Consider the following 16,142-nt stretch of genomic DNA (forward strand, 5'->3'; position numbering starts at 1 on the left):
TCGCGATCACTAGCCATTAAAAAATTAGAGAAATACAAATCAAAACCACTATATCATCTCACCCCGGCATTACGGGCATGAATCAAAAAAACAGAAAATGACAAATTTAGGGGAGGCTGCAGGGGGATTGAAACTCTTATGGACTGCTGGTGGGAATGCAAACAACCATTTTGGAAAATGATATGGCACTTCTTTAGAAATAGAAATACCATATGATCCAGCAATCCCATTCCTAGGAATATATCCTAGAGAAATAAGCCATCACACAAATAGACATACACACACCCATGTTCATTGCAGCATTGTTCACAATAGCAAAAAGATGGAAACAACCTAGATGCCCATCAAGAGATGAATAGATAAACTCTAGTAATACACACAATGGAACACTACACAACGATAAAGAACGATGAAGAATCTACAAAGCATCTCACAACATGGATGCCACTGGAGGGCATTCTGCTGAGTGAAATAAGTCAATCACAAAAGGACAAATATTGTATGGGACCACTACTATAAAAACTCATGAAAAGGTTTACACACAGAGAAATAATCTTTGATGGTTACGAGGGAGGGGAGGGGCAGGGATGGAAAAAAACACTAAATAGACAGTATGGTAACTGTGATGAAGGGTAAGACAGTAAACAATACAGGGAAACCCAGCACAGCTTGTACAAGGCAAGGTCGTGGAAGCTCCATAGATATATCCGAACTCCCTGAGAGACTGAATTACCGGGCTGAGGGCTGTGGAGGCCATGGTCTCTGGGAATAACACGGTTGACATAACATAGTTTATAAAGAAAATGTTCTACATTCTACTTTGGTGAGGAGCATCTGGGCTTTTAAAAGATGGTGAGCTGCCATCTGAGATACTCCACTCATCTCAGCCCATCTGGAGTGAGAGAGAATGAAGAAAACCAAAGACACAAGAGAAAGATTAGTCCAAAGGACTAATGGACCACAACGACCACAACCTCCACCAAACTGAGTCCAGCACAACTAGATGGTGCCTGGCTACCACCACTGACTGCTCTGACAGGGATCACAATAGAGGGTCCCAGGCAAAGCTGGAGAAAAATGTAGAACAAAATTCTAACTCACAAAAAAAGATCAGAATTACAGGCCCGACAGCGTCTGGGGAAACACGAAGAGTATGGCCCCTGGACACCCTTTGAGCTCAGTAATAAAGTCATTCCTCAGGCTCACCCTTCAGCCAAAGATTAGACAGGCCCATAAAACAAAACGAGACTAAATGGGCACACCAGCCGAAGGGCAAGGACTAGAAGGCAGGAGGAGACAGGAAAGCTGGTAATAGGGAACCCAAGGTTGAGAGAGTGTTGACATGTCGTGGCGTTGGTAACCAATGTCACAAAACAATATTTGTACTAATTGTTTAATGAGAAGCTACTTTGTTCTGTAAACCTTCATCTGAAGGAAAATAATAATAAAATAAAATATTGTTAAAAAAAAGAAATAAAAAAATTATAGATGTATTTACCCTTTGACTTATCACTCCTACCTATGGTAATCTACCCTATAGAAATACAGGAGGACATCATGCTTGGTAAAGTAGAGGGTCAGTGAAGAAGAGGAAGACCCTCGATGATTTGGATTGAAACAGTGGCTGCAAGAATGGGTTTAAGTATAACAATTGTGAGGATGGCACAGGACCGGGTGGTGTTTTATTCTGTTGTACATATGGTGGCTATGAGTCAGAACACCACCAACAGCCCTGTAGAAATACCTGCACACATACAAAAAGACTTACATATGAGATAATTTACTGCAGCATTATTTACTAATATTAAAAGATAGAAAATAGATTTTGGTATCTTCACACTGTGGAATACCATGTGTGATGGTAAAGATTGTGTGTCAGCTTGGCTAGGCCATGGTTCTTAGTGTTCATATATGATCACCCCCATGATGGGATCTGCTGTGAGTAGCCAATCAGTTGAAAGGGAGTTTCTTTGGATATGTAGGCTGCATCCAAATATAAGTAGACATTCTGGCTTTTGCTTGCTCTGGATCCTACAGCTGCCTCTTGTTCTTTTTTCTCCAGTTCTTGGGACTTGAGCTAGCAGCTTACCTGCTGATCTTGGGATTCATCAGTCTTCACAGCCTGTGAGCCAGAGCCCTGCTCTGCCAATCGGGTTTGCCAGCGCCTGTGGCTACGTGAATTAGGAGAAGTCTCCATCCTGCTCCGTGGACTTCGCAGGTGCCAGCCTCTACAACTGCATGAGCTGTTTCCTTGATACAAATCTCTCTCTATATATATTTATATGCTTTACTGGTTTTGCTTCTCTAGAGAACCCAGCCTAAGATACCATGCAACTGTTAAAAAAAGAAAAAAATATATACAAGAAAGCTTTCAGTGTACTACGTGGAAAAATCTCCAAGATATATTGTTAAATAAAAAAGCAAGGAGCAGAACAGTGTGTAGTATGCTAACTTCTGGGTATAAAATGGAGAATGTCAAGAAAATATGCCTTTGCTTATATCTGCATAAAGAAACAAGAAAACAATAAAAATGGTTGCGTGAAAGAGGTCAGAACAGGGTGAATGGGGTCAGGTGCGGGCAAGAGCTTGCGGTATTTTTTCCTGTATGTAGTATCCTCAATTAAACAGTTTTTTTTTTTTTTCTTTCAATACTTTGAGTATGTCATCCTATTGTCACCTGGGCTCCATTGATTCTGATGAGAAGTCAGCTGTTAATCTAATTGAAGTTCTTTTGTATGTGACGGGTATGTAACAGTGAAGTAGGGGCAAAGGTTATCTTTCAAATGGGTAGGAATTCGGTTAAAAGTTTGAGTAGAGTAAGTCTGAAGGGTCACTGAAGTACTTGGGAAAAAAGAGTGAGCTGAGAAGTGGAAAGGTTCAGGTTGCAGGCATGGTGGAGGGGTCAGGTGAGGTGGCGGACTCTCAGTGAAGAGGCTTCTAACCAACCTGACTTTATAATTTTTCTCCAGCTATGCTCAGCTGCCCTGGAACAGGAATGGAGAAGATGGATGATTAAGGTCATCTAGAGGTAGAATTAGTCCAGGGTGAAACTGCTCAGAACCTCTTTACATACTTAAAAAAAAAATACATCTTACCTATATATTTACCACAACAAAAAATACATAAAAGCATACATCTTAAATTGCTGTTCTCCAAATTAAACAAAACACTTCTTTTAAATTTTATGACATCTATTTTCCCATCGCTTTAATAACTGTCTTTATCTTCCCTAGCTTTTTTCCAGGTTTCCTATTGCCTTTCACAAATTAGAGAGGCAGTACAGTGTAGCAGTTAAGAGAGGGCTTCTGACACCAATCTGCCTGGTACCAAGCCTATGTCTAGCACTTACTAGCTGTGTGACCTTAGCCAAATCACTTAGCATCTCTATGCCTCAATTTTCTTATTCGTAAAATGGAGGAGTGATAAGTTTTCTTATCTGTAAAATGGAGGATTAAATGAGCTAATGTATGTACTACACTGAGTATTACTTGTTACTGTTATTTTTGCAATCTAAATGAAATAAATTAGGAGCAGAATGAGACGTGAAGGGTTATTCTGGCCTTCACATAGCATATAATATTTGAATACATCCCAGTATTTCATAGCTTCCACTTCCCCTTTCCCCACATAAACCAAACCGAAAACCAAACCCATTGCCGTCTAGTCAACTCTGACTCATAGTGAACCTGTAGGACAGAGTAGAACTGCCCCACAGTGTTTCTAAGAAGCGGCTGGTGGATTCAAACTGCTGATTCAAACCAGGGCCCCTTGTGTGCTCATGGTCAACATACGGAAAGGTCTACGTCTTAGATTTCTTTGAGTTATTCTTTCTCCATTCTCTATTTAAGCCATTGTTTTTTGTCCCTAAATATGTACAGCTGAACTGAGATTGGTTGCTGGCCTTTGCTTTGTATATCTTTTGTTTCCAAATTCATCTCCTTCTCTTTGATAACCACTTCTGAAAATGCTGCACTTTTCTTCTCCATAGCTAAATTAAAGAGCCCTAGTTGTGGCCAATTCTTATAAAACACAAGCTCCTTAATTAGTCTCTAAGTACCCTTAAAGCAGGTACTGTGATTTCTCCCTTTTAGTAGCATCAGCACCTAAGAAGTTGCCCTACATAAAGCAGGAGACAAAAACAACAGCTGCTGCTGCTGCTGATGATAATAGTGCCATTTCTCATCCTTGGTTTCCCTAACAATAGACCTTTGTGGGGACCCCAGAGAGTAGATGAGAGAATATAGGCTTTGCAGCCAAACAGACTGCGGTTCAAATCCTAATTCTACCACTGTTTAGTTGTATAGCTTCAAACAAACAAAACACTGTAAACTGTTTAGTAACTTATTGGTAGCTTTCTCTCTTTCCCCTCCTGATCTTCCCAGCCATGATTCTTAGAGCCACTAATAGAATGATTTCTCTAAGCCACCCTTCCCTAAAACGTCCTACCACTGAAGAAGTAGGGTGGAACTTTCTTTTCTGCCTTAGAGTTCTTTTTGCCCTCACCTTGTCACTTCTAACCTCTAAGATTTTCCCTTCCTTCACCACGCATATTTATTCCATGCCATATTTACCTTTAATGGTCCCTGGGTGGCACAAACGGTCTGCACCTGACTGTGCACCTAACGATTGGTGATTTGAACCCACCCAGCAGCATTGTGGAAGAAAGGCCTGGCGATCTGCTTCCATAAAGATTACGGCTGAGAAAAACAGCCAAGAAATCCCTATGGAGCAGTTTTATTGCGTAACACATGGGGTCGCTGTGAGTTGGAATCAACTTAATGGCGTTAGGTCACTGGGTCATTCAGTATTTCCCTTTAACACACCTTCCTTCAATTCTTCTTTTCAGGCAATATCCTATTTTGCAGCATGCTCATCCCCTTTCCCTAAGATCTCTAAGTCTGTCCTTTAGTCACAGTTGCTGAATTCCTATTCTGACATTTTTCAGAATTGGCAGACTTTATCATTTCTTCCTGAATACTAGATGTGACTTCCATTTTCTAATAATGCCACAAAATGCACTTTTTTGCCTTTAACAGGCAAATACTGTAGATATGTATTAAATGTTAGTTCCACTGAGCTAAGTCTGAATATGATATAATAAGTGCCTAGAAGTGAGAGATTATCTCATCTAGTTTGTACTAGATTGAGTGTGGCAAAATATACACAGATAACCTATAAACTTCTGACTGTGAGGATGACTTGAGAAGGGGGAAAATTAAACCATCTTTAGCTCTGACATGAACCATGTATTTCCATCTTTGACTACAAAATAATGACATATGCCCTGTCACACAAATAATTAAATACTATTAGACATCTTCAAATACTTTACGAGAAGAAAAAAATGCTGGCTATTTCACATGAAATTTCCAGATGATAGCCGAAGTTGTTTCATATCAAAAGTACTATGTGAAGACTATGAAATGTGGAAGAAAATGGGGAGGAGGGAGGGACAGGACAGAGGAAAGAGGGAGAACAAAAACATCTTTTATATATCTGAGAAAATGATTCTGTGTACAGTCACATTAATGTGAGAAATTTCACACACATGAATCCTGAATTGTGCTTGTGAATTATTTTAACAAGCATCTTTGTTTTGCACATTTCTGAAAATACTATTTTCAGCTTGACTGAAGTACCTCTGTAATTTTATGGCTGTTTTTAATACCTATTACATATCATCTCATACCTAGTCGCCCTTTCTAATAAAGACTACATTATTATAGACAAGCCATGTCTGTAAAGCAATGATTCATGTTTTTTTTTAAACCAACAGATCCAAATTTCCAGATGTAGGAGAGTATGGTCCTCTTGGAAAGCTCTATGCTTACTCCAAGAATGGGGCCACTACTCAAAATATTTATAAAATTCCTTTTTGGAATCGTCTTCAAGTTATTTATATGCCACATAGGGAAGCCAATTTTGTTACTTTACAGAGCTCTCCTTTTTTATTAAAAAAAAAAAGTGGCATACTCACCTTATTCAAAACTCGACTTCAAATTACATCTTTGGCAGCATCCAAAAATAAAATTTATCTCAAAAGACAAATATTTTCCATTATGAAAGATATTTTTTTCTAATGCGAAGCATTCTAAGAGTAGCATTCCAAAAACTATCAGAAATAAAAGTAGCAAGTTAGAGTATGGGTAAAGCTTGGGGGGGGGGGAGGTGGGGAAGGGACACTAATTTTTACGTATAATTTTGGAATGCTTTAAAAAATCAGTCATTTCTTTATGTTCATACTTCTATTTGTCCTTCAGAAAACACTGAAATTTTATCTAGTAATAAGCCATCTTTTCAAAACCTTAAAATTGTTTTATACTGGCATGAATTTAAAATTTTCCATAAAGATCAAGGTGGAGAGGGAAGTGCAACAAAGTGTTCAAGGATGAAAAATGTACCTCCCCTAACTTAAGCACCCAAAGAATATATCAGAGGTGCAAGTTCTAGAAATCTGAAGTTTTGTTGGATGCTGGTGACTTAGAGTGACCTTCAAGTGGCTCTGAGGGTCTCCTTTCATTCCTGAAACTGTATTTGAACAAATACTAGTTGCAGTCAATGATTCTTTTTTGTTGTTGTTATTGTTGTTGGTTTGTTTCACAGTGTAATTCCTGTAATATGAATTTTCAGTAATTGTGAATTTTATTTTTTTCATTTTTGGCACTTACACTTCACAATGCTTGGTTGTGTGGTTTAAGATTGTTTTAATTTTTACATTCCCTTCGGTACTTTTGAAGATGGGAACATTGTCTTTTATGGAGCCCTTTGGGGGAAGTGGTAAGCCTATCCCTCTGTCTCTTTTAAATGTTTGGCTTTATGAAATCCCACGATTTCCCCTGGAATCCTGTATCACTAAAAGAAGGGGGTGGAAATTTGCTTCCACAAGCTTTTAACTCACAATCCTTCTTAGAAGCTGGTATCTCCGGTTCCCAATTTAGGTCGTTTGGTCGCTGCTGCCACAAGCTCTGCTGGCCCCTCCCGGCAGAAAAGCACAACTGGATTTTTGCAGGCCCACATGGCTATGTCCCCTCCCGCACCGCTGGCTGGGTTCGAAGTGGACATCCTGCTGCAGGGTCCCAGCCGGTTGGCACAGCGATTTCGAAGGCGATTGCGGCTTCGGGCTCGTAAACCCGGGCGCTGAGTGGGCAGAAAAAGGTCTACATTCCTAGTCCTGTAGCCTTCTTCCCGGTTGCGCCCAAGGAGCATCGAAATGTTGGGGTTGCGGATGGCATAGATGACAGGGTTGATGGCCCCATTGGCCCAGGTCAGCCAGACAGCCACCACGTTGAGGGGCGAGGGGGTCTGCGCGGCTTGGGCCTGCTGAACCGCAGCCAGCAGCACCAGGAAGCAGTAGGGCCCCCAGCAGCCCATGACAAAGACGATCATGATCAGCACGGTGGTGGCCGTGCGCACCTCGCTGAAGAAGCGCACCACGCGCGCGTAGGTGGTCACCGGCCGCACGCGCATGTCCGACAGGCGCACGGTCTTGCAGATGTGGTAGTGGCAGAAGCCCATGAGCAGGAAGGGCAGCAGGTAGCAGGACACCACCACCCCACGCTGTAGGCCGCGCCCAGCTGCGCGGGGTCCGGGGAGGTCTGGTACAGGCAGCCGTGGAAGCTCTGCGCCGCCGGGGGCTCCAGGGGTGCCCTCAGCAGCTCCCAGGGCAAGGAGAAGCCCAGGGCCGCCAGCCAGGCGCCCGCCAGCAGCTGCAGCGCGCGGCGACGGCCGATCTTCTCCCGGGGCGGACGCACGATGGCGCAGTAGCGGTCCAGCGAGATGAGGGCCACGCTGAACGTGGAGACGATGCCAAAGCACGAGCTGAAGAAGCGGCTAGCGGCGCAGAAGCCGCGCCAGGGCCCCATGGAGGCGGCGGTGGCAGCAGCGGGGGCCGAGCCCCCGGGGGGCGTAAAGAGATCCAGGAAGGCGGCGGGCAGGCAGAGCAGCGCCGTGAGCAGGTCCGAGAGGGACAAGGACAGGATAAAGGAGTTGGTAACGGTGCGGAGCTGCCGGTGCTTCACGATCACCCCCATCACCGCGCAGTTGCCCAGGCTAGACAGCAGGAAGATGAGCAGGAGGACGAGCGCCTGGGCCGCCACCACGGCCCCGTGCGACAGTAGCTGCACCGCCTCAGGGCCCAGCGGCGGCCTCCCCGCCGCCCCCGCCGCCGCCGCCACCACCCCGAGCCCGCCGAGGCCGCCGCCAGCGGGGGCGGCAGCGGTGCCGCCCCCGCTCCCGTCGCTCTGGTTCCCCAGCGCCGCGGCCGCTGCGGTCGCCGCGGTCGCCAGGGTGCTGAAGGAGCGCACGGCCGCCGCCGCCGCCGCCGCCGCCGAGGAAGTCCCGCCAGGCGCGCCGGCCGCGGAGGGGGCGTCGGGCTGTGGGCTGCCCAACAAGGAGGTGGTCACTGGCGGGCGGGCCGGCGGCGGCGGCGGCTGCTCCATGGGGCCCCGCGGTGGCCGCGAGTCTGTTCATCCCGTACGGGGAAAGCAGCGGTTCGGCCGGCCGGCGGGGTGGTTCGGGGCCGGGGGAGGAGTGGCCGCTGCCAGGAAGGGTGGCTGACGCCCGGCCCGGACCGGAGGAGCCTTTGACGTGGGTTCCAGGCGTTGCCGAGGGAACCGCGTGTTTACGCAGGAGCGCGGGGCGGGACGCCAGAGTCCAGTGCCCTCCGAAACGCCGGCCCACGCCACTGCAGCTGAGCTCCAGATAATGCCAGTATGGCCTCCTTAGGGAGCACTGCCCCGCCAGATAAAGCGGAACTGGCCAGCACACAAATGACCAATTCAACCAGGGTTCATTCGCGCTCGCTCTTGTAGGGTACAAATGTCCTACAGGGAGGTCTTTCTTGGGGGAAGAGGGATACTCTTTGCTTCCTGTGGGTGTTTTGATTTGGCATACTGGAATCGACACGATGGCAACAGGTTTTGTTTTTGTTCTTTTGTTTTAATGCCGGTAGAAAAGGAATCTAGAACCGGAAGTGAAAAACAGCCCAAATCTGGGGTTCTTAAAAATTTAAGCCAAAAAACCCAAACCCATCTCCACAGAGTCGATTCTGACTCATAGTGACCCTGTGGTGCTCCAGCCTGATCATGCACCAGAATCACTTAGAGGCCTAGACCTAAACCGAGAGCTTCCAATTCAGTAGGTCTGGGGTAGTGCCCGAGAATGCACGTTTCTAACAAGTTCCAGACGATGTTGCTGGGCCAAGGGCCAGAACACTTTGAGAACCACGAATCCAATGGGCTTGTTAAAATGCAGGTTCCCTGGCTGACTCCTAGAATTACTGACGATGGACCTATGAATCCAAATGTCATAGGTGATTCCGATGCAGGTGATCCCAGGAGCTAGAATATGGACCTTGGAGGAAGGAGGTCACCCTGATTCCAAAGGCCTGGGTTTCAGGGATATGACTAGCTAACACGTGTGTAGGGAGTGGGGCGGAGAAAGGAGAGTGACTGGTCTCTTGCCCTGCTTGCAGCCTTCCTCTGTTCTCTGGAATGTGCTGCGTTTGGAGTCTAAGGTGCTGCCAGCCAGGCAGTCAGCAAGCACACTTGCACCTCCAGGTATCCTCTCCAGGGCTTGATTGCCCAGGGGAGGAGCATCTCAAGTTTCTGTGCATGGCTTCTAATGGGGAGAAATGTGATTAACCCTCAGCTTAACCCTGGGCCTTTCTCTAAAGCAGTAGTTCACGAAGTGTGATCCCTGCACCATCAACATCAGTATCACCTGGAAACTTGTTAAAAATGCAATTCTTGGGCCTCATCCTAGACCTACGGTATTCCTTTCCTCATTTAAAAAGAAGAAAAAAAAAATTGCTGTCTAGTCTGACTCACAGTGACCCCATAGAACAGAGTAGAACTGCCCCATAGGGTTTCCCAGGAGCAGCTGGTGGATTCGAACTGCTTACCTTTTAGTTAGCAGCCTGAGCTCTTAACCACTTCACCACCAGGGTTCCATATTCCTTTCCTAGGACTGCCTAAGCAGAGTACCACAAACTAGGGGGTTTAAAACAATAGGAAATCATTGTCTCACAGTTCTGGAGACTGTAAGTCCAAAATCAAGATGTTGGCAAGGCCATGTTCTTTCTGAATCTCTAAGGAAAAATCCTTTCCTGTCTCGTCTTATCTTCTGCTGGTTTGTGATAATCCTCGGTTTATAAATAGCATCATTTCAATCTCTGCCTCCATCTTCACATGGCTTTCTTCCTGTGTGTCTATTCTCTTCTTCCTTTTTTTATGCGGATACCACTCATATTGGATTAGTACCCACCCTACTCCAGTATGACCTGATGTTAACTGATAGCATCTTCAAAGATCCTATTTCCAAACATGGTCACATCCCAGTTATAGGGGCTGAGGACTTTGACATAGCTTTTTGGGAGACACAATGAACCCACAACCCTACTGAATCTGAAACTCTGAGGGTGGGGCCTAGCCGCTTGTGTTTTAACAAGTCCTCTAGTTGATTCTGATGCATGCTGAAGTTTGAGAGCCAATGTTCTAAACAATGTTTAACTGCTAGTGTTAGAATCAATGATATTAAAGCTGTGGGTACTTATTTCAGTGAGGAAAAATATCCTTTTGGAAATTTACATTATAAATAGAAGTGCTTCTCAATCTGAACACCATTGACGTTGTAGGCTGAATAATTCTTTGTTGCGGCAGGGAAGTTCTGTGCTACGTAGGATGTTTAGAAGCGTCCCTGGCCTCTACCCACTAGAAGCCAGTAGCACTTAACCCACTATGACAACCAAAATGTCTCCAGACATTGTCAAATATCTCTTGGGGAAGGGTGCAAAATCACCCTCCCATTGAGAATGACTGAATTATAACAAAAATATTATAACTATAATACCAAAAAACCCAAACCAGTTACCATGGAGCTGATTCCAACTCATGGAGACCTCATGTGTGTCAGAGTAGAACTGTGCTCCATAGAATTTTCAGAGGCTGGGTTTTCAGAAGTAGATTGCCAGGCCTTTTTTTCTGAGGCACCTCTGATTAATTTACTTAGCAATCTGTGCCAGGTTTTAGCAAGCAACAAATAAGATAAGGATGCCAGTTCAAAGAGGCTTACTTACTGTCTGAGGCAAACACAAATATATAATGTGATATAAAAATAATATACTGAAACTTCATTCTATGGGGGTAACTAACTACTAGAGTAGCTGGTGATGACTTCACAGAAGAGGTGTCACTGGACGCTCTTAAAAAAAAAAGGGGCAGGGCATTTGATATGTATGCAAAGTTGGAAGGTTAGTGTTAATGTACTTGGTTCTTGGGTACTGATGAGAAGTGTTTAAATTCTAGGATACATGCAGGTGGGGATTAAAGAGGAAAATAAATTACAGAAGTTTTTGAAAAACCTTGTATACGATGTAACAGAGTATGAACTTCATGGGGGAGGGGGAGAGACAAGGGTACTAGCCACTGAAGGATTTTAAGCAAGAGAGGGCATGATCAGACGTAAACTTTAGAAGGACAAGAGGACCGCACACTCTCCTGGTTTTCTTCCTTCCTCATTGGCCTAGTTGGCCTGCTGGTTCATCGTCTTCTGCCTGCCTAGCCTTTAAATACTGGAGTTTCATCAAGGCCTGGTCTTTGGCTCTTCTAGACATCCATCATCTCACCCACATCCAGGGCTTCAAAGACTATATACTCGTAACTCCAAAGTATATGTCTTGCCCTTACCCACGTATCTTGCTACTTAGCATTTCCCCTTGGGTGTTGTCATGGATTGAGTTGTGTCCCTCCAAAATAAGTATCAACTTGGTTAGGTCATGATTCCCAGTACTGAGTGACTGACCCACCACTTAGTCTTTTTTTTTTTCTTTTTTTTAAATTTATTGTGCTTTAAGTTAAAGTTTACAAATCAAGTCAGTCTCTCATACAAAAACTTGTACACACCTTGCTATGTACTCCTAGCTGCTCTCCCCCTAATGAGACGGCACGCTCCTCCTTCTCCACCCTATATTCCCTGTGACCTTTCAGCCAGCTCCTGTCCCCCTCTGCCTTCTCATCTGCCTCCAGATAGGAGCGGCTCACATAGTCTCATGTGTCTACTTGAGCCAAGAAGCTTACTCCTCACCAGTATGATTTTCTGTCTTACAGTCCCGTCCAATCCCTGTTTGAAGAGTTGGCTTCGGGAATAGGCTAGCAGAGAGTCCGGGGACCATGACCTCTGGGGTCCCTCCAGTCTCAGTCAGACCATTCAGTCTGGTGTTTTTATGAGAATTTGAGATCTGCATCCCACTGTTTTCCTGCTCCATCAGGGATTCCCTTTTGTGTTCCCTGCCAGGGCAGTCATCGGTGGTAGCTGGGCACATCCAGTTCTTCTGGTCTCAGGCTGATGTAGGCTCTGGTTTATATGGCCCTTTCTGTCTCTTGGGCTTATATTTATCTTGTGTCTTTGGTGTTCTTCATTCTCCTTTGCTCCAGGTGGGTTAAGACCAATTGATGCATCTTAGATGGCCGCTTACTAGCTTTGAAGACCCCAGACACCATTCACCAAATTGAAATGCAGAACGCTTTCTTAATACATTTTGTTACGCCATTTGACCTAGATGTTCCCTGAAACCATGGTCCCCAGACCCCCATCCCTGCTACTCTGGCCTTCAGAGCGTTCACCATGTAGTCATTTGATGAGATTATCCTATGTGTTGTAAATCCTATCACTATGATAGATTAATGGCAGTTGTATTAGTCAGATCTACAAGACTGGATAGTGTCTTAAGCCAATCTCTTTTGAGATAAATAAAAGCGACAAGCAAGCAGAGAGACAGGAGGGCCTCATACCACCAAGAATGAGGAGCAGAGTGTGCATCCTTTGGACCCCAGGTCCCTGGGCTGAGAAGGTCCTCAACCAGGGGAAGATTGACGACAAGAACCTTCCTCCAGAGCCGAGAAGAGAAAGCTTTATCCTGGAGCCGATGCCCTGAATTTTGAACTTGTAGCCTACTAGACTGTGAGAGAATAAATGTCTCTTTGTTGAAGCCATCCACTGTGGCACTTCTGCAGTAGCTGCACTAGATGACTAAGACAGGTATCTAAAATCACCTCCAACTCAAAATGTCCAAAAATAGAATACATGATTCTCCTCCAAATTCCTCTCTAAAAGCTTGGTCCTCAATCTTTTGTATCTCAGAAAATGGCACCACTATTCGTCTAGCTTGCAAGCCAAAAACTTAGGATTCTTCCTTCATAAATTCCTCCTCATTACCAGCCCGTGTGCAATCCATCACCAAGAACTGGTGGATTTTACTTCCCAAGTATCTTTTTATCTGTTCACTTTCTCAATCACTTCATCTGCCACCTGAATCCTGGCTTTCATCATCTCTTCTTAGGATCACTGCTGTCGCCTACTGATGGATCTCCCCACATCCACCCCTACTCAACACTGAAGGCCAAATGCTCTTTTCAGATTTGATCATGCCATTCACTTATTCATAACCCCATAATGACTTTCCCCATTTAGTTTAGGATAAAGACCCCAATCTTCAATATTTCCTACAAGGCACTGCATGATTTGACATCTCCTTCCTCTCCAGTCTCATTTTGGGGCCACTTCTCATTTGTTCCACTCTAGCCACACGGGTCTTCTGTGAGTTATTTAAACTTTCCATTTTAGAGTATTTGCTATCCCCTCTGCCTGGAGCCCTGGTGGTGCAGTGGTTAAAAGCTACGGCTGCTCATCAAAAGGTCGGCAGTTCAGATCCACTAGCCACTCCTTGGAAACCCTATGAGCAGTTCTACTCTGTTCTATCCGGTCGTTATGAGTTGGAATCAACTTGACCGCATGGGGTTTGGTTTTGTTTTTTGGTCTACCTGGAAAGCTCCATCCTTCATCCTGTCATCATCCCCCTCCCATTCCCTTGGATCCCCACCTCCACACAAATGTTAGTCCCTCAGGGGAAGTCTTCCTTGACTGACCACCCCCCCCCCACACACATATTAGATCATGTTCCCATTAGTGTTCCTTTGTTGTCCATAATCACCATCCATAATTATATTTTTTGTGATTACCTGAGTATTACCTGCATCTCTGTGTAGACTGTAGGCTCTATGAGGGCCAGAAACTAGTCTGTTTGGTGTTTTACTAGATCCCCAGCACTTAGCACCTTGGCAGTTTGCTGATATCCAAAAAATATTTTTTGAGTGAGTACAGGTGGAAAAGAAACTCTGGTGCCATAATGGTTAAGAACTATGGCTGCTAACCAAAACGTCAGCAGTTCAAATCCACCAGGTGCTCCTTGGAAACTCTATGGGGCAGTTCTACTCTGTGCTAGAGGAAACTGGGGATATAAGTGAGCAGTATTTAGAAGACAGGATCAATAGGACTATGTGACTGATTAGACACAGGTGAGAGGAGGAAGAGTCAAATTGCCCTGGAGTTTTTTAATCCAAAGGAGACAGGGTGAGGTACAGAAGGAATTAGTATTATTCCAAGGGCTGAGCTCTGATTTGGATTAAAATTTAGAAAGATTTGGGTAATATCTATTTTTAATGTGTAAGTCAATATTCAAGAAAGAATACATTTTTATTAAAGTACTGTATCCTAGGACTAATTCTGGCTGTCCTATCTGAGAAATGGAGGAAGTGTAGTGGGAACATACTGGACTTGGAGTCAAATGTCTCAGATTTACAGCCTCTAACATGACCTTTGGAGCCGTGGTGGTGCAGTAGTTAAGACCTTGGCTGCCAACCAAAGGTCGGCAGTTGGAATCCACCAGCTGTTCCCTGGAAACCCTGTGGGGTGGTTCTACTCTGTCCTACAGGGTCACTGTGAGTCAGAATCTACTCAAGGGCAATGGGTTTAAAAATGGGTTTAGGTTTGGGGTAATGTGATCTTAAGGAGCCCTGGTGGCACAGTGGTTAAGCACTTGGCTGCTAACCAAAAGGTTGGCCGGTTCAAGCCCACAGCTGCTCCACAGGAGAAAGATGTGACAGTCTGTTTCTGTATAGCCATGGAAACCCTCTGGGAAAATTCTACTCTGTCCTATAGGGTTGCTATGAGTCGGAATCAACTCAAAGGCAGTAATTTTTTTTTTTTTTTAATGTGACCTTAAGGAGTTTGGGTGGTACAAGTGGCTTGCAATTGGCTGTTAACTTAAAGCCTGGCAATTGAAGCCCACCTAGAAGCTCCTTGGAAGAAAGGCCTGGCAAACTACTTCCATAAAGATTATAGGCAAGAAAAACCCTATGGAGCAGTTCTACTCTGTAACACATGGGGTTGCCATGAGTCAGGGGCTGACTCCATAGCAGCTAACAACAGTGACAACAATGTGACCTTAGCCCAGTTATTTAACACATCTGAGCCCATTGTCATCAAATGTATAAATTGGATAAAAGCAGCGGCATACTAAGGGCAGGGCAGTGGGGGTAGTCTGCGAGCTGCAGTGGATGGTGGGGGGGTACACTGAAGAGATAAAAAAATCATAAAACCGACTAAAAGTCAGTCTGATTTGTATTATCACCAAGTGTTGATAATACTAAACAATATCTGTGATAAAATACTCCTCCTCACCCTTAGTAGTCATGAGATAATAAGACCCATTTTATACTGTACTTCATTAAAATGGAGGATAGATTTGGCGGCACATTATGGATGCTATAAAATGAAACTTTAAAAAAAGTATGCATTCTTTTTTTCAAAATTAATGTAACTTGTGGTACTTGAAAAAAAATAGCAGTTCTATATTTACTTGGAGCCCTGGTGGTACAGTGGTTAAGAGCTTGACTGCTAAGCAAAAGGCAGGCAGTTCAAATCCACCAACCGCTCCTTGGAGTTCTACCCTGCCCTATAGGGTCCCTGTGAGTTGGAATTGACCCGACGGCAATGGGTTCTGGGCATATTTACTAAAAAAAAAAAAAGGTATGCAAACTTCTTAATCTAAATTACCTGGTCATATTGAGTTAGTGGAAACCCTGGTGGCATAGTGGTTAAGTGCTGCAGCTGCTATCCAAGAGATCGGCAGTTCAAATCCACCAGGCGCTCCTTGGAAACTCTATCGGGCAGTTCTACTCTGTCCTATAAGGTCGCTATGAATCGAAATTGACTCGACGGCAGTGGGTTTTTTTTACTGAGTTAGTGACAGTGCCATTTTCTGGAGGTAAGTGGTTTTTTTTTGGCAAACAGAATTTCATAGAGAA

At 44.6% G+C, this 16,142-nt stretch overlaps 1 protein-coding gene across 1 annotated transcript in view; it reads right to left on the bottom strand.

Moving 5' to 3' along the window:
* Nucleotides 1–8,484, bottom strand: part of GPR135 (G protein-coupled receptor 135) — a 74,903-nt gene extending 66,419 nt beyond the window's left edge. Inside the window, 2 exon segments of the mRNA XM_064292542.1 lie at nt 6,899–7,550; nt 7,553–8,484. Coding sequence (XP_064148612.1) covers nt 6,907–7,550; nt 7,553–8,438 — 1,530 coding nt within the window. The 5' untranslated portion in view covers nt 8,439–8,484 and the 3' untranslated portion in view covers nt 6,899–6,906.
* Nucleotides 8,485–16,142: the final 7,658 nt, after the last annotated feature.

Source organism: Loxodonta africana, chromosome 10 (genome assembly GCF_030014295.1).
Source record: "Loxodonta africana isolate mLoxAfr1 chromosome 10, mLoxAfr1.hap2, whole genome shotgun sequence".
Taxonomy (NCBI): domain Eukaryota; kingdom Metazoa; phylum Chordata; class Mammalia; order Proboscidea; family Elephantidae; genus Loxodonta; species Loxodonta africana.